Source organism: Harpegnathos saltator, unplaced genomic scaffold, assembly GCF_003227715.2.
Source record: "Harpegnathos saltator strain DR-91 unplaced genomic scaffold, Hsal_v8.6 scaffold114, whole genome shotgun sequence".
NCBI classification, from domain to species: Eukaryota; Metazoa; Arthropoda; class Insecta; order Hymenoptera; family Formicidae; genus Harpegnathos; species Harpegnathos saltator.
The window spans coordinates 829,089-856,667 of NW_020229889.1; the positions used below are offsets into that span (position 1 = coordinate 829,089).

General features: G+C 52.5%; 1 protein-coding gene across 4 annotated transcripts in view; it reads left to right on the top strand.

The window, feature by feature from the left end:
- nmo (serine/threonine-protein kinase nemo) overlaps nt 1–27,579 on the top strand; it is a 79,693-nt gene that overhangs the window by 23,564 nt on the left and 28,550 nt on the right. For all 4 annotated transcript variants that reach the window (XM_019845405.2, XM_019845407.2, XM_025302387.1 and 1 more), the window contains exons 2-3: nt 20,134–20,263; nt 20,967–21,022. In XM_019845405.2, the coding sequence (XP_019700964.2) occupies nt 20,134–20,263; nt 20,967–21,022 (186 nt within the window). The remainder of the gene's footprint in view (nt 1–20,133; nt 20,264–20,966; nt 21,023–27,579) is intronic.

A 27,579-nucleotide genomic window follows, 5' to 3' on the forward strand; every position in this document is an offset into this window, starting at 1 on the left:
CCTCGCGGCTCCCTCGTGACTTTGGCGATTTTTCGACGGAGCGTGATTGCCAGACTGAGAACGGTCGTATCGTGCCGAGTCGAACATTTCTGCGACTCCGCGTTCCCGATTTCATGTGTGTGTGTGTGTTCGCACGTCATTACACGGAGCCGGAAATGCAGCTCGCGAGTTATTATCGTGGCGCGCGCGCGCGCGCGCGGATTTATCGCGACAATCCAAAGGGTGGGGATTTTATGTGCGATACTAGATTTGTATATCGCTTTTATCCGTGTCCAATAGGTGGATCGTCGCATATAACTTTATATAACCCGATAGCGATTACGCCAAGCGACGCTTCATTATCCGTCTGATTCTCTCGATCTAGCTCGACGAGTAATTTTAATTTTCGTAAATTTTCTTAAATCGTACGAGAAATTTCTTCCATTCGGGTATTTTTTTTTTGGTGTATATCGTTCGGCTGAATCGCGCGGAATGATAACAACATGATATATTCAAGTCTTCTCGACAGAACGCTCTTCTTCGGCCGATATTTTGAGCAGTAATTTTGCTCTACGCAATCTACGCGCGCTTTATGTGCGCTTTATGTGCGCGCGCGCGCGTGTGTGTGTGTGTGTGTGTGTGAACCACGCATTACTTGATTCGCACAGCGACGCGACGCGACATGATGAAGTGTGTGCTCTTCGAGGATGCGAAACCGCCTTTAAGGTCAGGCTGTCACGTTGCCGAGCACGTAACCGGAGCATCGACGATGACGTAAACGCAAATCTGAGAAGCCCCGAGCCGCGGAGATTAATGCAGTTATGCGACTCGGCAGCGCGTTGCCACCGTTTTCCCTCGCGCCTCGTCGTCGTTCGTTTCAAGCGAGAATCGCGCTTTTTCTCGCGCAAACTCTTCGCATGCAAAACGAGACGATTGCTGTCTCTGTCTGGGCCAAAGAGAGAGAGAGAGAGAGAGAGAGAGAGAGAGGAACGCGGGGGAAGAGACGAAACGAAGCGTAAAAAGTGCGGACATCGAAAACGAACACGTGCAGCTTCGCGAATTTTACGTACAAATTTCGACACTTCATTCTCCTCCTCCTTTCTCGCTTCTTTCGCTATGTAGATTACGCAAGCCCCGCTTCGTAATTATTCGCGGCAGCTCTCCGACCGACAGTATCGATACTCGGCGTCGCGAATTATATCCGCTTGAAGCCCATCACGGACGAATACGTTATATCTAACGGGTGTACACATGCCCGCCCGTCCGTTCGTCCGTTCGTCCGTTCGCGAGCGCATTATCCGCAGTGCGCGCAATTAGCATATTCTACGCCGAGTCGTAGCGCACGTGCACAGATGCGTGCAGTGCGTGCGCTACATAATGCATCAAACTCGGCGAGCGGCTAGGCGAGCGAGGGTGAGCGACAGGCGACCAGGGATGAAGGGAATAACGAGGGGAGCTCCCCCGGGGGGGGATGTTGTTGCGCCGGATGCGTCGCGTCGCGAGAAAGAGAAAAGGGGGAATGTCGAAATTGGATTCAATGAAATCGTCCATCGATGAGGCGAGGCGAGGCGAGATCCGACGATCGCGAAATCTTCGTCCTCTCGGACGGAAAAGAGCGCGGCGTGGTCAGAGATTCGTCGCTGTCAGTCAGCCAGCGTTTTGCATTCCTACGAGAAGAGTCAGCGAAAGAGCCTAACACAGAATTGCCCGTCGCCGATGACGAAGAATTATTTACGCTGCGGAGGAATCTTATCTCGCTCGGCAAGGAACGTTAAGAGCTGTGGATAAGTCCGAAGCCGTTCAAAGGGTCTGTGTCTGCAAGGACACGATGCATTTTTTCCACGCGTCTGCTCTCGCGTCTCTCCTTCGCCGGGCGGTGAAAAAAGGGAGAAAGAGCGATAAAAACGAAAAGGTGGTGGGAGCAAAGGAAAAAAGAAAAAGAGCGAAGCTCGAGTATGATTCCATTAACCCCGGCTATCGAGCGTGTCGAGTGGCAGGGACGAAGCGAACGTTCCAGTCGATGAATCGAAAAGAGGAGGAAATGACGAAAGGCCGGCTGGGAAGGGCGGCGGGGTGGGGGACTCACCGGCGACGGTGAGATTTCGCGTCGCGAAGTGGGTCGACTAATTACGACGTGAAGATCAAGGAGCCTTTGTGTCGAGTGCCCACCAAGGGCACCGTCGGAGAAACGCCGAAAGAGCGGAAAAGGCGATGTGAGCATTCGTGAGCAAAAGCGACCACCGCCCGATCGTTTTCGCGAGCGGCTCACGAAAGCTCCGCGCTCTTTCGGCGCGAAGCGCGTCGATCCGCCGCGCCGGCCTGGCCGGATGTGCGATTACTGTCGCACGAAAAATAGCAAATGCGCACGAGCGGCGGAAGAAACGGAAAGACATATGCGAGACAGACAGACGGCGAGAAGAAACGAGAGAAAGTATTTAGCGTTCGAATATTCGTCCTTCCCCTTTGGGCGATGACAAATGACGATTAGGGTGGTCCAGACACACGCTTCCCCACACCCTTCTCGCGCTCTGATCCCGTGTCCCTCTCCTCCGCTTCACCGGCTTCTCTCTTTCTGCCTGGATCCTATGTCCCGCCTTGCGCTAGGGTTGCCATGGCGACAAGGACACCCCGTATAGTTTAGAGACGACATGCGCGCCTGAAAGAACCGCCGGGTTCGATCGCGCGCGCGCGCGCGAACCCTAGCCCTCGATATCTCGAACGTGTTTTTTCCCCGCTTTCTCTCTCGGACTGTTACCGAACTAATTTCCTTCCGCGAGTGTCAAATAAATAACGAAGGAAGGGAAAAGAGAAGCGAAGGAAGATTGGGTGATCGGGTTTTTGCGAAAAATCTCAAGCGCTGTGTTCGACGCGGTACGCGTTTTCTCTTTTCTCTTTTTTTGCCTTTTTGCAAAATAAGAATCTCCTTGCAGCAAGTTGGCATATCGGTTTTCGGAGTTAGGACGCCCTGGATATAATCCGGTATCGCAATTGCCTGATACACGCACTCGTCACGCGTATGCGTGAATCATCGCACGAAAGCAGAGAAAGTCGGATACACACACACACACACGGGACTCGTAGCCCGGGTGTGATGCACCTGGTTTACGATTCGCAATTAAGAATTTACCGCTTCCTCGAGAGGAAGATCGCGCCCCGTTATCTGCGACCTCAACCAGCTCCGATAACTATCTCGACGACTATCTCTACGAGATGCTGTAAAGCGATACGCGTCTTTGCTCGCAACGCGTACTCTCGCGCGCGCTTACTCCGTCACGATGACGGAAGTGTACGGATCGATAAATACGAGCCGAGAAGAAAGGAAAAACAAGCACGAGGCGAAGACATTCTTGAACGTGATTTGCCGATTCATCGCGCGAATTATATTTTCCGATAAATCCACTCGCGATAATTGCCCGCGAATACGACTGGCGGTGTTTTTCTTTTTACTTTCGGCGACAACGCAACGAGCGCAGAGAGAGAGAGAGAGAGAGAGAGAGAGAGAGAGAAAGAGAGAAACGAGATACATACATATATTCTAACATCAGGAGAAATTGATAATTTTCCGCGAGCGCAGTCGCGATCGCGCGCACAGCGTTATTGATTCCGCGTAAACAATGGAAAACTAATCAGCCCGTATCGCGTGGATTCGGCTATCGCTCGCGAGAGCGATCGTGAGCGACGCGACAAGTGCAGCTTTTTTATTGCGAAAAATATCGATATCGTCGACAGGAGGCGGTGCGCGGAGGCAACGGGCGCGTCGGGCACGAAATTGCTAAAAATTGCACCGACGAAAGCACCGACGAAATTCCGCGCGGCCAGACTTAATATCGCGTGAACTTTTACAAACGCGCGCGGGTGAGTTCGAGGGACGAAAGTGACAGTGGGCCGGTGGGTGAGGCTATGGCTACTCAAAACAAACAAAAGGGAGACAGAGGAATCGCACGCGCGCGCGCGCTAAACGTTTGCCAAGCGGGTTACGCAAATGCAGCGCTAATGTAATTAGCCCGGCGAAACGCGCTGGTAATTGCATCCTTCGCGTGTGCGTGCGCTGCGCGTATGCGTTTAATAACTAAATATATTTAGACTGCAGCGACACGCGCGCGAGTGCGCGGGCGGCATTATCGACTCTTGATTGACGTTAGTAACAATTAGACATCGGTCCACGAGCGCGTTTAGACACTGGGAATTAATTAGTAACGGAATAACCGTTGCGACGTGTGCAATTCGGACGTACATTCCACCGTGAATTCCTCCCGTCGCGTCGCTCTTATCCTCCAAAGTTCCCGCCAGGTATTTCGAAAGTATGCGGCGAGCCGCGAGGAGTAAAAAGTATGTCGCGGCGTGCGTATGCATTCGAATATATTAATTATTTCCATCGCGCACGCGAGCGCGCGCGCGCATTGGAGATCCTTTCGTCGTCGGAGTTCCGCGGAGTGGAGCGAAAAGCCGTCGTCGTCGTCGTCGTCGTCGTCGAGAGCGAAATTTACATGAACTCCGGAACACACCAAGTCGGGATACCAAATCCCGGCGAATCCCGTCAAAGCACAAAGCGTGCGCTGATCCCGCTTTATTTTCAGCGCCCGGAATTTTATCGACTTTGACGGGGCAACGCGTCTCTCCTTCCGTTTCTCTCGAAACACGCGTCATCTCTTTGATGATATCATTCGTTTCTCTCTCTCTCTCTCTCTCTCTCTCTTCTTTCGATCCGCCAAGCGCTTCGACACTAATGAAATTGTCAGACATACTATTTATACTATATATACGGTTCTTTTTTTCTGTTTCTTTGCTTGTTCGCCCCTTTTTCTTTTCCTTTTCTAAAGAATGCCGAAGAATGCCGTATTTGTTGTGAAGAAAAGCACACCATTGTAATAAAAATATTGAATTTATTCTTGCTTCTAATACCTCAAACCCTGACCACTCATATCGTACGAGGTGTGAGTATCGCATATGAAAATTCGAAATGGGCATTCGGAGCGTTGAAAAGCAATAACCGCCGTGCGTTTTCCCGGGGAGCCCCCCCGGTATGACCTAGGTGATCTGAGCCAACAGCTGAGGGGGACATCTCGTGCGCTTTCCCTCGATGCCCATTGTACCTCTTGGTGTTGGATGGATGGATGGATGGATGGATGGATGGGTGAGCTTTAGGCAGGAATACGTTGGTGATTTCCTCGTGCGCTTTCCTTTCGAGGAAAGTCCTTTGGAGGACTGCCCGCCAGCGGTTCGAGTGTGCGCATACCCATTCGAACCGCCATTTTTTCAATCAATTGTCGCGTGAGCTAATTACGCGAAAGTCTGACTCTGAAAGGTGTGTTCTGGCACTCGGGGTGCGTCTCCGTGTATATATCCCGCTCGATCTCCTCCACCGACGAGCGTCTGCATTTTATTATCGTTATGCTACTTATTGTTTTTTTGTGTTTACCACCTCAAACACTGCTCGTCTTCATTCATTCGGCTCCTAGTGTGTATGCATAAGGCAAATAAACAAAAGAAGAAAGGTCATGGCTGCAGGGACTCTCGCTCCCATGTTGTTTATACATCCTGTACGTCACTCTTACAAAATATAAGCTCGCAATAAAATCCCACGCAGGGGAACACCATCACCGAGCTTCCATCTTCTCATTTCTTGCGTCATTCTCAAGGAATTTTCTCTCTTCTCGTCCCTCCCCCTCTCTCTTTCTTTTCTTTTCGTTTCGTTTCATCTCGACGTCAATTTGGCCCGTCAATTCGCAAAATTGCATCGTTTTCGTCTGCGTCTCGCATTAGTGCGTGCGTGTATGGGTTTTGCACACTGGTAGATCAAATAAACGCACCGCAGAACGGAAAGCGGAATTAAAAGTTCTACTAGCAATTTCCATGGTGTATCAGCGCGAATCTCAATAAGGAATCCCAATTATGAGCTGTCGTTGACGTTCCTCTCTGCGGGTTGCCGCCTGCGAGACTGACCGAGACGACGACGACGACGACGTCGTCGTTGCGCCGGTTGACACACTCAGTTGCTACTTTCGCACGTGTAGATTTTCAAGAATTTCACCTTTCGTCCAGGGAAATAACGCGTTCGGCGCGGCAATGGGAAACTTCGCAGCGCGACGAGGCGCGCGCGCGGGAACTTCTCACCATGGTTCGCTCGCTTATCTGGAAGTTGCGGCAACTTCGACGCGCGCGCGCGCGCGGATGTAGGTCGTTCGTGACCGAGATTACGTACGGAATGAAATTTCTTCGCGGCGAGCCACTCGCGTTCAATAATGCTAAAAACAAACCTAAGTGTCGGCAACGGCAAAACGGCGGCGGCAGAGACAACGACGCAACGTTCCCAAAGGGGGAAACGTCGAGAGAGGAAGAAGATAGGGTGAGTGAGAGAGAGAGAGAGAGAGAGAGAGAGAGAGAGAGAGAGAGAGAGAGAGAGAGAGAGAGAGAGAGAGAGAGAGAGAGAGAGAGAGAGAGAGAGAGGTCGCGCGAAAGCGTATCGCGAATTGTCAATTATGGATCGCTCTCGCGCTCCAATATTTATAACATCGTCAATTATAAATCGATGGGCCGCAGTGTGAAATATAAATCGCGCCATTATACCATTTCTAATACGTAAATTACATGTCGCAATTTCTGCCCGTTAATGCGTAATAATACCGACTGTCGCAACTTATCATTTATGAATGATGAATTATTGATATTGCAAAACGGTCCCCGCGGTGCGCGTCTGCCGAAACGTTAACGCTGTACGCGTTAACATGACGCGGCGGCACGCACACGCATATACGCGGAACAAGCGCGCGCCGGCCTGCTCGAATGACCCTTTTCAAGGAGCCGAGTGCTTCGTGGAGATTTTTTTCAAAGGGTGACCTCATTTGAATTTCGAAGTTTGTCCGAGGTAACTGGAGCACACACAGCCCGATAAAGACACGATTCCCGAAATATCTGCGCGAGTGTCAAACGCGTCTCTGTTCGCTGAATATTAGCCGATATATTTTATTAGCACGGGCGTTAATCCGCGCGATTAACCTTCATCGATTTACGACTAACCGACTCGCGGTTCCGCTCGGCTTCTTCACGAACCGCGCTAATTAATTTCTTCGCGCAGTTATTATATTCGCGCCGTCGCGAAAGAGAGTGACGTCTCGCGACGAGATAGCGCGGTGATTTCGAGGTCGATTTGCGGTAGGATATACTGGTGGCGGGCACAAAAAGAGCACGAAAAAAATAGAAAAAAGGAAAACGAGGATGGTGCCGAAAACAAGGAAAAAGAAAGGACGACCGCGAGCCGAATTGATAACCCATTTCCGGCTGTTGAAAAGTGAACGGACCGGAGAAACGCGGGGTTGAGGGTGCCGATAGATGCCAATATCGATTTATATGCGTGTGGAGAAGCTGGCTCAGAGAGAGGGAGAGAGAGAGAGGGGGGGGCGAACAGAGAGATGAGAGGAGAAGCACCGTGGCAAAAGTTTGTTCAGGATTGCCGGGATGAATATTTATGATCGCGCGCGAGCGGCCGGACGAGCGACGCGAGTCGAGCCGAGAAAAAGATGCCGCAAAAAGCGCCGGTGGATTTTAGAACGTAGGCCCGGTCGTTCTGAGGAAACGGTATATGTATCCTGTTTTTTCTCTTTTTTTCTTCTCTTCATTTTTTTTAAGACACCGAGCATACTCGCAGTCAGGAAAAGCAAATGTATTAATTTCATATTGATGCGTCAAAGATATAATAAAGGGGAAAAAACAGCTATTCTCTCTTCCTCCGTCATCCGTCTTTGTATCATATTTGTTCGTGCCCCCGCGAATTCAAAGGACTAATTAATCGCGACGTGCCATTTAATTTCGTGAAATCGTCACGCGACACCCGGTAGACGGGCGGCAGATAAATGGATGCTGATTTATGGACGTGTCGCATGTCCGGCGTCGCGGAGCCTCGTAATAGAAGTGTTCTATTAAATCAGGCGAATCGCGATGCGAAACGCGCAATGAGCCACTCATTGCGCGTCACCGATTAAACGGCTACGGCCGGTACGGCGTATATTTCGTGGATTCGCGATTACAGCCGGGCTATGGGCTATGGGTGCGACGCGACGCGGCAGCCTGCTGCGCGCGAGTTTCTGGCCGAAAATACGTGTACGAATCGCGCGAATACGCGCGACAGAAATTTGCCCGATGGAACTCTCGCTGTCGACAAGAATTTCGGCCGAGTGTCGAGTGAAGTGAAGAAAAGAGCTCGCCGTTCCTGCGCCTCCGCTCTCCTCCCCTTCTCTCTCTCTCTCCTTCTCTCCCTCTCTCTCTCTCTCTCTCTCTCTCTCTCTCTCTCTCTCTCTCTCGGATGTTGAATAATCCCTCTCGCGCCCATATCGCCGGTTTCTTCTTCATCGCATCGCGCTTCGCTGCGAGCGGCTCGCGCGGCAGCCTCCCGTCCTCTCCCGAGGCGACCTGGACCAGCCCGCGATACCCGTCCCGGGTACCAGATCTGGCACCGGCCTGAACAAGAGGGAGAGAGGCGAGACGAAGGCAAGTGAGCACGAAGGTCTCCCGGTCGTGAAACAGGTCCGTTCTGTTCGGTTCGAGCGGACTTAGGTCTTTGTCTTCTCTCGCGGCTCCGCGTTCTCCGGTGCGGCCGTACGAGCGCGTGATCGGCGAGTCTCGGTAGACATTTCGGTCTCGGCCTCACTTTTCTCTCTCTCTCTCTCTCTCTCTCTCTCTCTCTCTCCAACTCTCGCTTATGATTCGCGATTTATATTCGATCGCCGGAATGTTGAAATATCGATTAGAACGAGTGTCAGCGCGGACAAAGTATCCCGATTCTCCCGCGCGCGGGAATGTTGCTTGTCTGAATACTCGAAAATGTGCGCTCGAGTACCAGAGAGAGATGTCTCTTGCGACATCAACATTCTAATATTCCGACTTGGTACAATAGACACAGAATTTCGTTTCTCTCGCGAGGAACTCGTCGAGGTTCGTTTTATCGCGTGATAATTAGAGAATAAATTATCATCATCTTGCCGCGCGGAAAATAAGAGATTCTATCGGAGCAGAGAGGTCAGGAGTTGGGGGTCGCGGATCATCGTCGGGCTGTCCGAGGCGAACAACCGCGCGCGTATTCGCAGATGGTTGCGGATCGAGATAAAAATTGCGGGAAAAAGTAGAGAGAGAGAGAGAGAGAGAGAGAGAGAGAGAGAGAGGGAGGGAGGAAAGAAAAAAGAAAAAAATAAAAAAGAGCCACTTCGCGACGGCTGGCTGGCACGGCATACGGCACGGCAAGTTAAATAAAGAGTATCACGAAGAGTGCGCGCGCGCGCACGGAGTGCGCCAATTGCGAAAATATAATGAAAGTGGATTACGGGAACGGGGAGCGGCGCGGAACGGCGACACCCCTTCCCCATATGTAACCCCGCCGTTTCCTCTCCCTCCGCACACATCCGTCGCAACGTAGCAGCTGTCGCGGTGCAGATGGCGAGTATCTTTGTCCTGCTCGTCGCCGTCGCCGTCGCCGTCGCCGTCGCCGTCGCCGTCGTCGTTGCCGTCGCCGTCGTCGTCGCCGTCGCCGTCCCCGTCGCCGTCGCCGTCGCCGTCGCCCTCGTCGGCCGACACGTGTGCACATGCAAACGCGCTTTCGCTGCACATTCAGCGCAGCAACGTCAGGATTTCGCCGCAGCGGGACCTCGTGACGAAGGAAACTCGCTCGTCAAAGGTCAAACGCGTCGTCGTTCGTCTCTCGATTGCGAGAGAGAGAGAGAGAGAGAGAGAGAGAGAGAGAGAGAGAGAGAGAGAGAGAGAGATCGTGCATTTCTTTCCTTCAAACTTGAGGGAGTAGATTGCACCTGTTCGAATTGTAATTTCGACCTGTCGCTTCTCGCGACCTGTCCCGCCAACACGGCTGGGTACTCTCGAGAGTAGAGAGTAGAGTAGAGAGTAGAGTAGAGAGAAGGTTGTCAGATGTTCTTTCTAGCCAAAATTTTTACGTTCTGTTAAGGACGCTATTTGTCCTTTCCTATGTATTTTATCAAAGGAGTTTTTTCTTACTTGTCAGATACGTCGCCATAGTGACTTATCATAATCACTATCTAGTGATATGTACTCTTATCGGTAACGTATACCTATAGAATATATTATATGAAATGTATAGTGTATGCAGTTAAAAATTGACGTTCGGAAAGATAACAGACATATTCCGCATTAAAATTTTCGGCCGCGTTCTTCCCTACCAACTCGCAACTGTAACAACCTTTAGTTTGATTACTGAGTTTGATCGATCCGGTTTCCACAGTGATCGCAAATTGCGGAGCGCAATTTAACAACGCTCGCTTTTCAGACTTTGTTTTGGCGATACTTGCCGTGTAAAATCCTTCGTTATTCTCTTATTTATTTACAATTTCGTACGTAACGAATAGTCATGTTTATTATGTTTTATGTAACATCGTACCAACTGTACTGATAAAAGTTTCTCGCGGAGGTTATCTGGGTATAGTGAATTCCATGATTTCGATGATTTTAGTGACAAAATTCGAGGAAAAGGTCGACGTCGAAATTCTGACTAGAGAGTCTTTATTCTCGGACGGGACGAGTTCCCGTAGAGAAGACGGGATCGATTCACGATCGGTATGATTGGCCAATCCGGATCTTGTCGCAAGACCGTGAACGCCGGCCGATTGTTTCGCAAACTAGTTTCAGGAGCCGACGCCGATAGAGAAACGCGACCCGAAACCCTGGCTGGAGGCAGCCGCGAAACTATTCTACAACTATCAGACCGTTCCAGATTTGGTCAATGCACGTGGTGGTGGTGGTGGAGCACCGATAAGTCCGAGCGCGTTATATGCGACGTGTGCAGTTGACGATATCGATTCGAATCGATAATTTCGCGATAAAACTTCTTCGAAAAAAAAAAAAAACGCGCGACTGTGCGTATTAAGTAATACGAGTCATAATCGATGTCGATCAATGTTTGTCGTTTCATTTTCGGACGACAACATTCAAAACTAGCAGGGAAATGTCGAACGCGAACCGTGCGCGATTTTACGATTCAATCACCGTCGCCGTAGCGTCGGGGTGTTTATTTTCATAAGCGGGAGATCTCTCTCTCTCTCTCTTAATGAAATTAATTTGCAAATTACCGCGACGCGAGATACTCGAATACACGCCATTCATGTCTGTCAATCGGCGAGACGCGACTAAACGGGAGAAGTTCTTCCCCATTTTTTCGAACTTTACCGTCGTAAACTTCGTTCGAGCTCTTAAACTCAAACTCGTCCCGAAAGTGCGCACGATAAGCGCGCGCGCGCACGATAAGAGATAAGGACGGATCGATAAAAAGCGGCGGCGAAGAAAACGATCCTGACGGCGATCAAAAATGTTCTCTTTAAGCCTCGTCGTCGATCACGGTTTGCGGCTCGATTCGCCGCTCATTTATGCGAGCCGTTGACCCCGACACGTGGGCCCCCGACTCCCACGACTGACGTCTCCTCGCGCAGCGCGGCGCGGCGCGGCGCGGCGCGGCGCGGCCGGCGCCCGGAGAGCCTCCATTAGCAAAGGTTATCGGGTCGACCTCGAATCCTATCGATTGCTTCGCTTTCAAAACGCACCATGACGCCGTGCGCTCGCTCGCTTCTCTTACTTATTTCTTTCTTCATTCAATCTTGACGCTGCAAGGATCTCCCACGAATTCCATTCTGTGGGGTGGACCGAGAGAGAGAGAGAGAGAGAGAGAGAGAGAGAGAGAGAGAGAGAGAGAGAGAGAGAGAGAGAGAGAGAGAGAGAGAGCGAGCGAGCGTCCCCGTACTTGGGAGACACCCGACACGCAGCGGGGTTCAAAGCGGGATTGGCTCCTCAAACAGGCGATGCTACCGCGCGTACACCGTGGAACCGGAACATTATCATCTCTTATCGCGACAGTAAAATCCGATAACGAGTACCACCGGCGTGTAGATCTTCTCTTTTCATACATCAGCGAGACCTCTCGCAGCGACAGTCGCGCGCGAATGAGCGAACGGATTGTCATTGAAATTTTTCTCCCGGCCGAGATCCGTGCGAGATCCGTGCGAGATTCCGTTCTCGTCGCGGGGAAGCACGGGCGGCCGAGGCGACAGTTCGCGAGCGCTTGACGATTCTCAGCGTTGACGATCGGAAAGGGCGCTGTTGATCGACGAAGCGTCTGTCCGCTCGACGATCGCGTCGTCAAGTATCGGCCCTGCCGGATCTTTTTGCATAATTAATCGCTCGATCGTCTAAAATTCGTCTCTTTTTCCTCTGCAGCTTCCCTCGTGTCCACCCACCCCTCCCCCCGACAAAAGGAGGAGCGCGACCGCGCCAACGGGTCAACGTGTAGTATATTTAACAACAACGGCGGAGGCGTGGTTTGGGGAACGAAGCGTGTAGAGATCGGTTATCTTTGTGTGAGGGCTGCTATCCGGTTTCGTAAGGGCGCCGAGCGAAGCATGCAGGCGAATCATCTAGATATACCGGGCGTTCCATCCGGTTTCGCTCCACGGATCTCTCTCCCTCCTCGCCGCTCCTCTTCGCTCTCTCTCTCTCTCTCTCTCTCTCTCTCTCTCTCTCTCTCTCTCTCTCTCTCTCTCTTCCCTCTTCCCTCTCCTTCCTCTTCTCCGTCGCTCTTCGCGTTCCCTCGACGTTTTCCTCGACGAGCGAGCTGCAGCGGAGACTAGAGCCGCGTTCCCGGCGAAGCCCTCCCCCGTTCGCCGAGGATCTCCCGGGTCACGTTTCGCGCGCGCGGTCGTACCGCTCCCCCTTCCCTCTCGTCGATCGATACGGCCGACAGCGGAAGCGGGGACTAGAAAATCGAACCGGAAGTTTGCCCGTTCTGCCGACAAGCCCGCGAAAATTTCGGAGTCGCGAACTCGCGCTGATTCCGGAAATGGCGAGTCGCCATTTTTTCCCCACCTCCCGCTCCCGCGCCGGAAATGATCCCGAATGAATTTTGCGAAATTATCGCGGTACAAATAGAGACGCGTGTCGACGTTCGATCGAGAGACGATAGGATAAAGAGAGCATTTCCTCGTGGCCACGGAAATCGGCATCTGTTTTCTCGAGACCATCTGTGAACAACGATAACTTTGAGAAGGAGAAAGAGAGAGAGAGAGAGAGAGAGAGGAGGGGAACAAGCGCGTCCGCGGGACCGCGCGATCATTGCATCGACTCTGGGGACACCCAGCAACCACTTCGGGAAAGTGAGAGCATTTACATTTATCTACAAACTGATATTTGAAATTTGCTCGCGACTCCTCGCGAAAATTGTCCTCCTGCCGAATCACTCGGAGTTTTCATCATTTTTCACTCGTCCGTTTTTCAAGGGAGCAATCCGTAACACGCGCGACATATTTCATTGGAAACCAACTGCAGCCGTCCTACGCGAGCGGTACTAACTTTGCCGAGACCTATCACGGGATAATTACGCAAACGCTCTCCCTCCCTCCCTCCCTCTCTCTCCCTCCTCCCTGCTCGCAAAGTCCCGCGACACGTCTCTCAGTTCCCGTCCGAAGCCGCGGTTTCTCCTTGTTAAGTTTAAACTAGTTGGACGGAACTTCCGCACGAAGCCAGCGAACGTAAATACGCCCGACACTCATGCTGACGCTAATTCGGGTTATCGATCCCGCGAAACGCGCAGCTCGTGAAAATCGAGAATCGTCAGGACGGTGGCCCCGGGCGTAACAACACCCTTTGTCCCGTTCGCCGTGCGTTCGCGACGCTTGCAAAAATCCAAGCTTAGAAAAATAACGGAAACGCGGCGAAATAAGAAGCGCTCGACGTTAAACGGTCGGTAATCGGGCGGAATGTGGATGGGCGAAATAATGACTCGCGGTTTAACGCGCGATAAACGAGAAGCCGGAGCCAGCCAATGTTCCGCGACGTTCACCTGAAAAACCTGGAAAACGATCTCTCGCACCCGGAGGATCTCGAAGTCCGACGGGGAAATTCGCGAGAGCGAAGTGGAATCTTTCATAAACACATACACATATACACAGAGAGGGAGGGAGAGGGAGGGAGGGAGGGAGAGAGAGAGAGAGAGAGAGAGAGAGAGAGAGAGAGAGAGAGAGAGAGAGAGAGAGAGAGAGAGAGAGAGAGAGAGAGAGAGAGAGAGAGAGCGGTGTCAGCTCTCCTCTCGCTCGCCGCGATATGTTCTCTTTAGCGCTCTATATTTTCCCGTTCGCGCAAGCCTGGACGAACGAAGGAAATATCATCGCGGGAGTGAAGATGTTAGAAGCCTGAGCGCGAGCGCGTAGCGCTTTGACGCAAAGAACCGCGCGGCGTTCTCGTCGATTTATGGCTGTCTGCCTGACGAAAGCTGCCGCCGAATACCGCCGCCCAGCGGTAAACTCGACTCGTCCCGAAAATCAGCCTTTCCTCAAATACCGAAAGACCGGTAGGTACCACCTACCTCTTCTGCGCGGCCGTAGTTCGCGATCTATGATGGCCGATCGCGACGATCTACGAGAGGAAAGATTTGTTTCCTGAAATTCCAATTCCGGCGAAATCCGCGATCGATGAGGAAAGTCCTCCTCCTCTCTCTCCCTCTCTCTCTCTCTCTCTCTCTCTCTCTCTCTCTCTCTCTCTCTCTCTCTCTCAGCCCCCTCCCCCGAGCCGAGTTCTTTCCTCTTTGACCGGCCGCGAAGCGAGACGCGCCGTAAACATTACGCCGCGCGGCGATTTGCACAAGTGCAGCGGCGTAGTGACGAGGCGGCGAGGCGGCGAGGCGGCGATCGATGAACCGCGATAAATTTCATCCGAACGCGGCAGCTCGCGCTCGTCTCATTGTCGTCTGGCCGCGTGTCGTACGTTCCGCGCGTTGTTATCCGCGCATTAATCCGTGTGCGGCGGCGGCGGCGACGACGACGACGACGACGACGTCCTTTCCCGGCGCTTTACGACCTATCTCAATAGCACGGCGGAAGTGCGATATTAAGCGACGCTCTCTCCTCGCTGCTCGCGCGCTCCCTGGCCCCCGTGTTACGCTCGCCGCGGGTCACTCGGGCGCGGTGCAGGTGAAGACATAGGCCCGAGACTCCCGAGAGCGGGCGCAGGTGCAGCCGGAGCCGCAGGTGAGCCCGCCGTTCACAGCTGCGCGTGTCGCGCGCGGTTTTTGCGCGAGGCCTAATAGCGTTTTTCCCGCGGACGATGTCGATCCGCTGAACCGGGTCACCTGACACACGTCCTTCTCGAGCGTGCTTTGCTCGCTCGCCCGGGTCAACAATCGCGCGAGCTCTGGCGAAATGTCTGTCGCGTCCCTCCGCGAGCAATTGTTTTCGCGCGCGAAAGGATCGAGACTTTGTGTATGCGTGCGAGAAATCGATCATCTTCTTCCCTTCGTTTCGCCTTTCTTGCGCTCGCTTTTTACCTGTCGCGCGTACAACGGATGCTCGCGCCTTCCTCCTCCCCTTCCGTCCCCGCCGCTGCTTTGAAATAATAACATTCGGCGGCGGGTCTGGGCATAATGAGCGGCTCGCGAGGAGGAGGAGGAACGACCTCGAAGCCGAGGAGGAGCGGAGGAAGGCAGAGCGCGTGCGCGCTCGCGTACGTCTCTTTCACGAGTTTTTTTTTCTTTCTTTTCTTATTTCCTTCGCCGTTTAAAGTTTGCACAGAGACAGCAGCAGCAGCCGTCGCCGCCGCCGCTTTGGTAACTCCCGGGATCGTTTGCGAAAAGCGTAACGTGAGTTCAAGAGGGCTTTGCGAGAGCCACGTTCCTATTTAGCCTGTCGCGCTGCAGTCGGCGCGGAACTCGGCTGATCCGCGCGGGACGTAATCTTGACGTAACATGCCGACTTGAAAATAGCGTTCTTCGTATTCCGACGCGTCGGTCTTATTCCGATTCTTTAGATTCGCCCGCGTTTTTCTCCCGCGGAGACAAGCCTCCACCTTCTCCGACTCCTCCGCGACAATCTTCTCCTCCCGAGGCGCGATAACGCGGCAGATAACAGCGCGCAGGCACGTCTTTTCCAACGGGAAGCATCCTGTTATCGCCCTCGCGCGAATCCTTCAATCTTCTTTTATATTTTTATCCTCGGCGACGCACGGTAGACGTACATACACACGATGCTTCTATCGGCGCCAATTTCCCTTTGAAGACGCCGTTTCGTCGGAACGACGCGCTCGCGCTCGCGCGTCGCGACGTCGCACACGAGCTTTCTTCAGGAAACACCCGCGGATGTAATTACAAGTGGCCGGCGTTCGGTCGGCGAGCGCAAATTACAGCTACGCGAATCTTTTGAGAAATGTGTTTCGCGCACCGTCGACGCGACGCGACGAGACACTTCTTCCCCGCACCCGCAGAATCGCGCTGTTGTTGTTGCCGCTATTCCGCGGCAAAGTCGACCGCAGTTTCGAAAAGACGGGGGGGTCAGCAGCAGGTGCCAGGTGTTAGATTGACGGACGGAAGGTCCTTCTTTCGCGTCCCTTCTATACAGAGTGTCCCGAAAGTAGCGCAATGTCGCTCTTTTGTCGCTCTCTCTCTCTCTCTCTCTCTCTCTCTCTCTCTCTCTCTCTCTCTCTCTCTCTCTCTCTCTCTCTCTCTCTCTCTCCCTGCCTACCTACGACGAGTCCTAGGGAACACTCCAGGGACTTTTCAACGCGAGAAATAAGATTTTGGATTGGGCGCAGAAGAAACGCCCGGTGCAGATTGAAAACGGCCAAGCTCGGGCAGGAGGATAATAACCCTTCGCTCGCGAAGGGACTCGCCACTCGACAGGTTTCGAGGCGCGCACGCCTCGTGTTTTCGTGAAATGTCAAATCAGACATCGACAGATGTCGGCATCGTGGCCGATGCACGTTATACTTGCTGAATTTCGGAACACCTTGTACGTATCGGGTATAAAAGTGGGGCCCGTTCACCGTCTGTCTCGGAGCGCCACGTGGCGCGTGGGGATCGCGTTCGGGCCCGGTTTTCGAGCCCCCCTGCGGAACATCTGCCGCCTTTTAAATGCAGGACAGGACAGGACGCACCAGAACTCGCGCGCACTTTCTCCCGGTTTGCTCGGGAGTTCTTTGTCGCGTTCTTTTCAACGTCGACGCGGTTTCCGTTTCGACTCGACCGACGATTGACGGCAATTTTCGCCATCGCGTTTCCGCGATCGAGCGTCCGGCGATATTTCCACGATGCACGATGCGGAATCGGCGCGCGCGGTGCTTAAATCCGCGTTAATGCCGTTTAGAGCGTACGCTGGATGGAGAATCCACCGCGGAATGAAATATTCAGACTCGGGAGATTTCTCTCTCTCTCTCTCTCTCTGCATCTCCATCTCCATCTCCATCTCTCTCGCGGGGCAAACTAATTTATTTGATCGCGCGCGCGCGCGCCAGCCGAGCCGCGATTCTATTTTTCATTTTGTTTGCGTAAGAGGTCGTGGCTGATGAGATAAAAACGACTCGATATCGGCCGAGCGTAACGCTGCGTATTTCGGCTTTGATGCGCTTTTCCGAGTGCATTCACACTCGCGAAGACCGGTTTCGCGCGTGCAGGATGTTCCGCAGCTCGCGGTTTCAAATTTTAATGACAGATTCCGCGATACACGAATGCACGACAAGAGCGAGGGATTTATTCCGACCGCTTTTTCTTCACCGATCGGAGAAAATTGCGATGAGACGAAGGAAGAACAGAGAAAGAAGATCATTGTGCGGCGCACGACAAAGGCGCTGTGTGTATTATCGCTCGCGATAACCGCGTCGCGGTTTGCGAAAGATCGTACGCGAACAATCGTACGGGCTGTGCCCGGCTCCGAACAAAAAGGCTCCGCGACGGCGCGGCGGCGATACTTTGAAAAGTGCCCGCCTAGCAGGTGAATCACACTCGCGACTCGCTCGTTCGACGACCCCGCGCTGCTCGTTTCACAAAGAGCTCTCTCTCTCTCTCAAAAATAGGAAGTCCTCGACGAGAGGTGACGCACGAGAAGCGGGCGCCTCGCGCGTCTAATCAGGAACAAAGTCGTTGGCTGCGTTATCGGCCGTTATAAACCGATCCCTCAGGGAGGAAGCGGGAAAGACCGCTCCGGCGGGGGAAACCTCGCGGCGGGAAAAACCATGCAACGTGTATATGTAAATTTGATTTCCAAAAGGCGCGCGCGCGCGCGTGACGGCTTTTGCCGTGGCCCCAGGGCCCAGACACGTCATCGTGGAAAACTCGCGGTAAACACGACCGTGTAACTCGCGCTCCTGACACATCGATCAGCGGCAACATCCGTTCCGTTCCGACGCGCTTCACGTTACGTCACCGCGCGCGCGCGGGAGAGATGTACGCTCGGAATTAGAATATGCTCCGCCGCGGAGTCGATTTTCTCTCGCGGCAGAAGTGTTGCGAAGTAACCGGCCGGCGGTTGTGACACACACACACACACACACACACACACCTGTTCGTACGAACATCCGCTTTTATCGGCAGCTCGTCGTTTCTCACCAAAGCTGGACGTGCCTCGTTTCGGCAATAACCTCTTGAACTTCCGGCGAGTGTGTGTGCGCACAGAAGCCCGTCGGTTCGCCGGGATTTCGAATGAATAAACATTGTCGAAACCGCGAGAGTAGGCTCCCGGGTGCGCGTTCCTCCTCCTCCTCCTCCTCCCTCTCCTTCCCCTCGTGTCCCTGCGCTCGGCGCATCATTTCACGGTCGTTCCGCTTCGAAATTCGTGACTTTACTTCCGCTTATGCTCGACGGCAACGACGGGTGCGTTGACCCTTTTCGAAGGTCGTCGTACCTTTCTACGTTCGTGACTCGCTCGTTCGTCGGATCGACCTTAATCTCTTGCCGGTTCGCGACGGCTCGTTCACCTCTTTTTCCCCCTTCTTCTTCACTCTTTATTTCTCTCGCGATCAGACCTCTTGTGAGAGAAGTCCGATGATGTAATTAACGTCTTCGGGCTCTAATTCTCGAGATGAATCGAGTCGAAAATAATTTCCTCGAGGAAATCTTCGAATGTTCCTCCTTTCCTGCCTTTGCGGAGAAATTTCGCAATTTTTAACGCTAACTTTCATTAGCGAGAATATCAAACTTGTCGTCCACTTGTAGAGAATATAAAAAAAAGTATTCGCGGAGTACTCTGCTTTTTCATTTTCACGGATCGAGTCAGTCGGAAGCAAGAGATACAAAAGCACAGGTCAACTTCCAACGGAGGTTGGAACATTGGCCGTTGAGAACGCGCAACGGAACGGCACATGAATTGAGATTCGAAGGGACGACACTCGAGATAATGGACCCCTTTTTGACTATCTCGCGCGAATGAATCGATTTAGTGGGCCGTAAGGAAACTAGAACTTTGGCGCGATTAGATACGTAACGTGTCACTTATCTGGTAGCATCGGTCACAAAGTTGATTTGAATAAATAAATATTTAAATTTAATAATATTTCTAGAGATACACATATGCGCGCGCGTGTGTGTGTACGTATGTACGTGCGCTTTGATCGCTATTTCTCCATGCTATTTCTATCGCGCTATCGTCGTGGATCGAAAAGTCATTTTCGTCCCCCTGCTGTGTTTCGTTCTCTCTTCCCCTTCTCAAAAAACTGGAATTACTTTATCTGTCTGGCTAGATAGCGATATGGGCGATGACCGAAAATGGGATTTCGGTCGCGTTGAAATCTCTCTCTCTCTCTCTCTCTCTCTCTCTCTCTCTCTCTCTCTCTCTCTCTCTGCCGCTCGCTGCGACATTCTCGTGAATAGGAATCGTCGGTTTGCGGTAACGACAACTCGCTCGACAATGAAATCGAACCCGCCGTAAACGAACTAATTGCAGGGATAATAATTATTCCCGGAGCTGATCGAGGTCTGTGGGAGGCTTGTGGGGTTTCAGGGGGGGGGGTATAGTTACGTTGTCGTCTGCTCGTATTTCCAGGGTTATCATCGACGTGGGGCCCCCGGACATTATTTAGCCAATCGCTCGGATATCTATCCTCTTCTCCACACCATCGCTCTTGATTGCGGCGAAATTAAAATCGAGATCGATCCCTCCTCCCTCCTCTTTAAAAAGACTACGACCCCTGTTTGTAATTTGTAAAAGAACTTTCGGCAAGACTGGGTGTAACATTGTTTTAAATCCTAATGTGATACTCTTTGAACCTTCTCTTTGAATGCGCTTGAGGAAACTCGATATTCCGCATCGTTTACGTCACACACGTGATGCGTTTGCGACGATTGGTGCCGGTCATCAGGTCAAATTATTGATTAGTTTCGTTTCTGTGATTTTTCAGGGCCGTCACGGATCCGAGGGATGGCAGGAGAGTAGCCTTAAAAAAACTGCCGAACGTCTTTCAAAGTCTCGTGAGCAGCAAGCGAGTCTTCAGGGAGCTGAAGATGCTCTGTTTCTTCAAACACGATAACGTGAGTAGTCGATCATTATCACCACCGTCGATATCCGGATGTGTAACGGATGTACCACCACCACCACCACTTAACCGGATGTTTCGAAATCGAGTCGAATATAGGAGATATTTTTTCATTTCCGCCACGACTTTTCGTCTACGTGTCTACGTGTTAAATGAGCCACACAATTATTCAAGTTAAGAATAAATATTGAATGCGGATAGGGTGTATATCGAGATAATCGAACACTAAAATCTTGTAAAATGAGTTTTTCTTGAAAGGCTCTCAACGTGGAAAAAACGACAGTAAGTATGGTCACTTGTAGTATCAAGGTAGAACAATAGTTTGTGCACAATGTCGAACGCAAAACTCAAAAACGCGCGGTGGTCTCGTTATACGCTCACGGTTTGATCATCTCGATTGAAAATAGCCGGTATACCGTTTCGCGTTGAATACTCGACAGTATCCCCGATAGATCCTTAAAAGTCGCGCAGCGGACGTATCGAAAGTTTCCGCGAGTTTTATTTCCCCGAGGACACGATGCGCTTTTCTCTTGCGCGCGCGAAGCGAGGATCGATCTCGCGTTTCTCCGTCTCTCTCTCTCTCTCTTTCTCTCTCTCTCTCTCTCTCTCTCTCTCTCTCTCTCTCTCTCTCTCTCTCTCTCTCTCGTCCGGTCCAAGGACGAGGCCCTCAATCTCTTGCTGTCTCTTTTTCTTCGCAGGTCCTTTCCGCGCTGGACATTCTGCAACCGCCGCATTTGGACTTCTTCCAGGAGATGTATCCTTTTCTAAATACTCGCACGAGGCCTCTCAGGCGAGGCGAAACGAATTTTTCGCGATTGAAATCCCGCGCAGGTGGATTTCCTCTTGCATCGAACGATCGGACGTAACGTGTGTATAATCTGTCGTGAATCCGTCGTGAAACCTGTGTGTGTGCGCGCGCGCGCGCAATTCTCCGTTTTTCAGATCATTTCACACGAGTCCTTCGTGTAGTCGCTTAGTCATTACGAGATAATTTTCCGGTCGACGGCGAACGTAGCAGGAAGTCGTTGCAGCAGGCAGGACGAGTCGTCTCCATCGTAGGTAGGCGCCATGGCCGAAGTGGCCGCCGCGATCGATCGATCGATCGATCGATCGATCGATCGATCGGCCGGTCGATCAATCGGCGGGTCCTTAAGCGAACGGGATCGCTGGCGAGAGTTAATCTCGATCGAGGCAACACGATAAATCAGCCCTTCCCCTCTTAGGTCCCTCTTTCTCTCGCCGTCTGCTGCGCCCTTTCCCTTTCCGGCGAACCACTGTCGCACCTCGGGCCCCGCACGAGGCTCGAGGCTCGCACGCGCGAGTCTCCCACCATCGTCCTCTTTGTAACTACTTAAGTAAATCATCATTAGTAATCGCGCAGCTATTATGCCCCGCGCTCGTCTCCTTTCTCTCTTCCGCTTGCCGTCCTTTTCCTTTTCCTTTTGTCCCGGCTCGCGTTCCGCCAGAGAGGATCTCGCGCGCGCGCGCGCGTGCTTACACGAGCGAAATGAACAATTGGAAATTAATTAATCAGTCGGTCGGCGGTCGGCAATCGGCAATCGGCTATTGAGCCGACAAGAAGCAAACAGATAGATAACCGGCGAGTAACAACCGGCGTGGATGAATCCATGAATAAGCAAACGGATAAACAAGCCAATGAACAGTACCATAAATCCATCAATAAGCGGACAAACAAATGAAGAAGTTAATAGACAAAGCTACGCGGTCGGAGCTACGCGTAGATCGATAAATTTTCTCGTAGTTCGCGCGAGCGACATTAATTGCGCCGGCAAATAAATAATCGCCGGCAAATTGCGCGGCCGCGGAAAATCCATCGATGGACCGCCACCGCTGCCGGCCACCAGCGGCCATCGGACTTTTCGCTCCCCTCCCACCTATTCGCCGCGCCACTCGCCCCCGCGATTTAATTCGAGCTTTTGCGAGCAGCCGCCGCGCGGCTCGATCGATTCTAATTTCATCCGCATGAAAAATTCATTCGGCGCCGCCGAAACTTGGGCGCGCCCGTGCAACGCGGCCGCCTAATTTCTAATTAAGGAACCCCTCGATTAGGTCGCGCGCGCAACCCGCGCGCGGAAATCACCGACCGCAGGCAGGTAGGTAGGTAGATAGGTAGGTAGGTAGGTAGGTAGGTAGGCGTGTGGGGGGGGGTTGCTGCGTTACGGCCAACGATGTTGCCAACTAATTGCCGTAGTTATCACGTTTGCATCGCGATCACCGTCACCGTATTATCGTCGTTATCAATTATATTTCTTCGTTACATTTCGTTACATTACGCGTGCGCGGCCGCGCGGCTCCCTCCGATTGATTCCAATTCATAGAACGCGTGATAAATAATAAACGCGCGATGACACGAACGACGTAGTCGCGACGCGGCGTTTCGCGCGTACGAACGGAGCGCGGAGCGCGGTTTGTTAGCGGCCTAGTGCGCGTGCCTAATTACAGTGCACAGAGCGTGAGTAATTTTTAATTGCTTATCGAAGCAATGGTTCCGGATTATAGTTCCGCTTGATCAAACGCTACAGTCCCCGACCGAGCCAGGTGGGGAAGGAGAGACGATTTCCATCCGGGACGGACGGGTGTCCCATAGTGCGCTCGGGATGAGCTTGCTCGATGGTAATCACGTGGATTATTAATGCGCACGCCGCAGCGCCATTGATACGTCGATAGTGCACCATTAGCGGCTGCGGCGACGGCGGAGACGCCGCAGCCGCCCGTGCACCCATGCGCCGTCGTCCATCGCGTGTGTTACCCGATAACCATAACTTCCTCGTAACCGTGCCCGCACGTCGTCGTGTCCGCAGAGACACGAGACCGAGAGAGAACGTGGAAGGAGGAGGGACGCGCGTCTCGCGCCTCAACGTGATTATCATACTCGATTCGCTCTCGTCAACCGCGAGGAAACGCTGCTCGAGGGTCTCTCTCCTCTCTCTCTCTCTCTCTCTCTCTCTCTCTCTCTCTCTCTCTCTCTCTCTCTCAACGAGAGCACGCGGATTCTCTTTAAGCGCGTAGGTCGCGCTTAAAGAGAAAAATGCGGAGCACGTGCGTGTGCGCACGATGAAATCGTCGGCCCCTGCCTCTCCTCCCCAGTTCGCCAGTTCGATCATGGTCGATTTGATTTACGGTGGAGGCGCATAGGCGGTTGCATCCGTTGCACCGCCGGCGACGACACGAGTCGCTCGGGGGCGGCAGGAGGGAACAACAGCGGCGTGGGGGCTCGATTACGCGCGTTAAACGCACGTTTTCAGCGCGCGGGATACTCACGTAACGTAACGCACGAGAGAGAGAGAGAGAGAGAGAGAGAGAGAGAGAGAGAGGGGGGATCCGCGCATGCGAGAGACGGTCGTATTCGACGATCGCGCGTCCGCTCGTACGCGTCGAAAAAAAAAAAAAACGATACGGACGCGACGGTGGGTCTCATTATTATATCGCTCGGGCGAGTTATCGCTTTGCGATAAGATCGCCGGATATCGAGCGCGCGAAAATGCGGCGCGCGCCAAGATTGATGTCTTTATTTTCCAATTGATTCCCGTTTCTCGAGGGGCTCGTCGCGCTCTTCTTCTCTCCTTTCTGTTCTCTCTTCGTTGTCTTTGACGACGCGACACGAGGACACACGAGGTCGCGAGGATATTCTTCTCGCTCCGGAATCAGACTCTTCTCGAGGAGTCGTGTTGGAGTCCTCGAAAGCGGCGGGTCTGCGTGTGTGTGCAGGTGCAGGTGAAGGAAACTCACGGCGGCGTGTTGGAGAGCTCAGCTGTCGCGCAGCTCCATCGGCAATCGGCGGGACTCGGGCGTGGGAAAACGTCGAGTTTTAGCGGAGCTCTCGGATTACGCGGAGGCTTTAATTGCGCGCGGCCAGTTACGTCGTTCGAGTTTGACGGTTTGATCCAAGTTCGCAAACGGCCGCAAACTAATTTCGCGCGTCTCCCCTTTGTCCTCATCCCGCGTCAGGAAACCTGACTCTCTGCCTTTCAGGATACGCGGCGAATCTTGCCGTTGCGCGTCCCGTTTGGAATCGTTTGGGGACGAGACGTTAATTCCATCGTCGAGGACGATGCTCCTCGTCATTGATCGCCGAGCTTGTCGCACTTGTGTATTATATCTCGCGTTTCGCGATTTAAATACAATCGCGATATCTAACGCGACTGGCCGCTCGACCGGACGCCGATGAAGAAACTAATCCGCGCGAAAGCGCGGCTTTTTCCAGCGATTAATGTTACCTCCGCCATCACCCCGCCGGCCCACTCTTTTTAATCCATTAACAACAGCACGCCACTTATTGTCGAGGTTAATACTCGGAGTGTTAATACTCGGATGTCTTTCGACGCGACGTCGGCGGGTCGAACGATCGCGATTGGAAATGAATACCCACCACTAGCGGGGGGCGCTCCGTCGCCGGCATTTCGACGGGACTAGAATCGAATCTCGTGCGCGACGCGAAGGCGAAGATAAAAGTCGCTGAGCGTCGACGTGTGAGATACATGCCGGCGGATGTGTACGTCTCTTCGATAAATCTTCGCAAGAAACCGCGACCGCGTGTATGCACGTACCGAGAGCGCGCGAACGGTGGCTTGGGTCTCTAATCGGCGATGCACGCGTCGGTTGCATCACTTTGCGCGTTATTGCCCTCCCACGTTTCACTCGAAAGCACGCGGCACGGGAAATCGCACGAGGAAAATCGGAGGCGAGCGAGCGGTCGCGGGTGAGAACGAAAAACGCCCCGGCTGCCGACCTGGAAAGGTTCCGGCGCGGAAAAAGAGTTTCCGGCGAGCGCACGAGCGTACTCTCGCTCGCTCGCTCGCTCACTCACTCACTCACTCACTCACTCACTCACTCACTCACTCACTCACTCACTCACTCACTCACTCACTCCGAGGGCCCGCGATCTCGCATTGTCCGTTTATGGTAATCGCGGAATCCACGCTTGTTTGTTTCCGTCGATACCCACCGGAAGCACCTGCCTTACTTCCCCGAAAACGTTACTCGGTTACTTCGCGGCCTCTCGCGATCGTCGTGTTTCGCTGCGATTTAATGAATCGCGAAGAGATGAAGCGGGACTATAACATTTTTTAGAGTAAACTCGGCTAAGATGGCCATAATCTGTAATTTCTCCAATATTTGCCAAACATTGGAGTGCGTTCTCTTATGCTCATTTTCAAAAATAATTGATGTTTGCGATAGTTTATATGTGCATATGCACACGCTACTCGAAATAACGATATTATGAACTGACACACACCTTCCTCCCGCTCGTGCAACAATTTTATTAATGACGTCTCGCGAATCGGATCGTGGAACATCGATATCTTGGAGGAGTCGATTCAACCGCCGGCGATTCGATCGCCTTACTCGGAAATCTTCGCGACGATGATTAACTGCGGCGGCGGCGGCGACGACGATGACGGTATCCGTTCTTTACGACGCGAGCATCGGTTTACGTTGCTTATTAACGAATAGATATCCGGTAGAGCGGAGGCGTATCTCCCTCTCTCTCTCTCTCTCTCTCTCTCTCTCTCTCTCTCTCTCTGTCCGTCTATCTATCTATCTATCTATCTATCTCTTGGCCGGAAAAACGCGAATCGCACGCACGCGCGCGCGCGCGTGGGCACGCACGCGAGTTCCCACGCCGCCACTTGCGAAAGACGAGCCGACTTTGCCGACTAGTGCTAGATATCGAAGAGAAACTGAGAGAGAAATTTATCTCGCCATCTTTCGAAAGGTCTGCTTCCCTAACGAGGCAAATGGTTAATGGCAAATGGCAAATGGTAAATTATACCGAACCCCTTTCATACTTTCGTGTGCGGAGAGCGATTGCGAGCCGTAGTAGCGATAGTAGCGACGAAAATCGCGAGCTCGAGCACGTGGCAACAATTTGACACGCTTTTGACACAATGCTTCTTTACACAATGCGGAATGCGAGCAATATTATCTCTCTCTCTCTCTCTCTCTCTCTCTCTCTCTCTCTCTCTCTCTTTTCCTCGATGATCCCTTCACGTGGATGTTTTCTTTGAGCGATCGATGCGCGACATTTAGAACGCGCTCTATTAATGAGGACACTTTGTGACGCGCATTAAATGATAAAATCGCACGACGCAAACACCGCGAGCAAAAAAGCTCTCACGGAAGAAAAAGGCACATATGTCAGCTCGCTGTCGATTCGTAACGTTACTAACTAAATGTGATTCAAGTCTTATTAGCTGAGTTTATTGCGCGAAACTCTACGTTGATAAACGAGCGCTTTGGGGAATTAAGGATTTAAGTCGCGGGACAGGTCTTTCGAGCTCGATTTACCTCGTTTTTTCCTCCCCTTTTTTTTTTCAAATAAACGGCTCGGGTGCCGACGCGGGTGTCGGTTTTCTTTTTTTCGTCATCTCGTCTCGAATATCTCGAAGATCGGCGCACGGAATAAGAGACCGCTACGACGCCGGGAGATGAAGAGAGAGAGAGAGAGAGAGAGAGAGAGAGAGAGAGAGAGAGAGAGAGAGAGAGAGAGAGAGAGGGAAGGAGGGGGGGAGAGACTGGTAGAGGTAGAGAGGTAGAACTTTATTGATTATCCACGGCCGGGCGTTGTGGACAGCGCCTAAGGCGCCGTCGGGACATCGAAGGACGATATCGCGTTTTAAGGATTCCCAAGTCGCTGTGCCTGTAAGGTGTGAAATTTGTTCACTGACGACCGGGCCGGATATACGTCACACGTATGACGTCGATGTCGACGTCTGAATTCTTTTCATCGCGCGCCTCTGGTTGATTAAAATATCAAACTCGCGCGCGCGCGTGCACTGCCGCGGAGCGTTCGAGCGTTCGAGGAGAATCGCGAAAGCAAGAAGAAACAAACGTCGATGCTCTGTATTAATTTGCGGTAATTTCGCCGTGGCCGAAATGCGAGAAGTCGGCGGCAAGTTTTGCTCTTATTTTTCCGAGCTTGATTGCAGCTTCCTCCTCGCGCGTTCAGCTCCTTCGAGGCGTATCGGGTATCGCGCGCCGCGCTAGGTATCGATCGCACCCTGGAGTTTTCGGTCGGGGCTGTGGAGGGTTCTTTGTTCGCGTTTCACCTCTCGTTTCCTTCTACATATCCTTCTTTTTTCCTTCGCGCTTGGCACGCGCATATGACATGTTGTGTCGAATAGCTAGTACTCGGAGCGATTATCAGTGCTCGACCAGGTACGACCGAAAGAGTGAAAAACAAAGCTGATATGGAGCCGGTCGTTCGCGTATTCGTAATTGTGAGATCCGCATATCAAAGACACGCATTTTCGCCGAGATTTTCATTTTCATAATCTCCCGACACGCGTG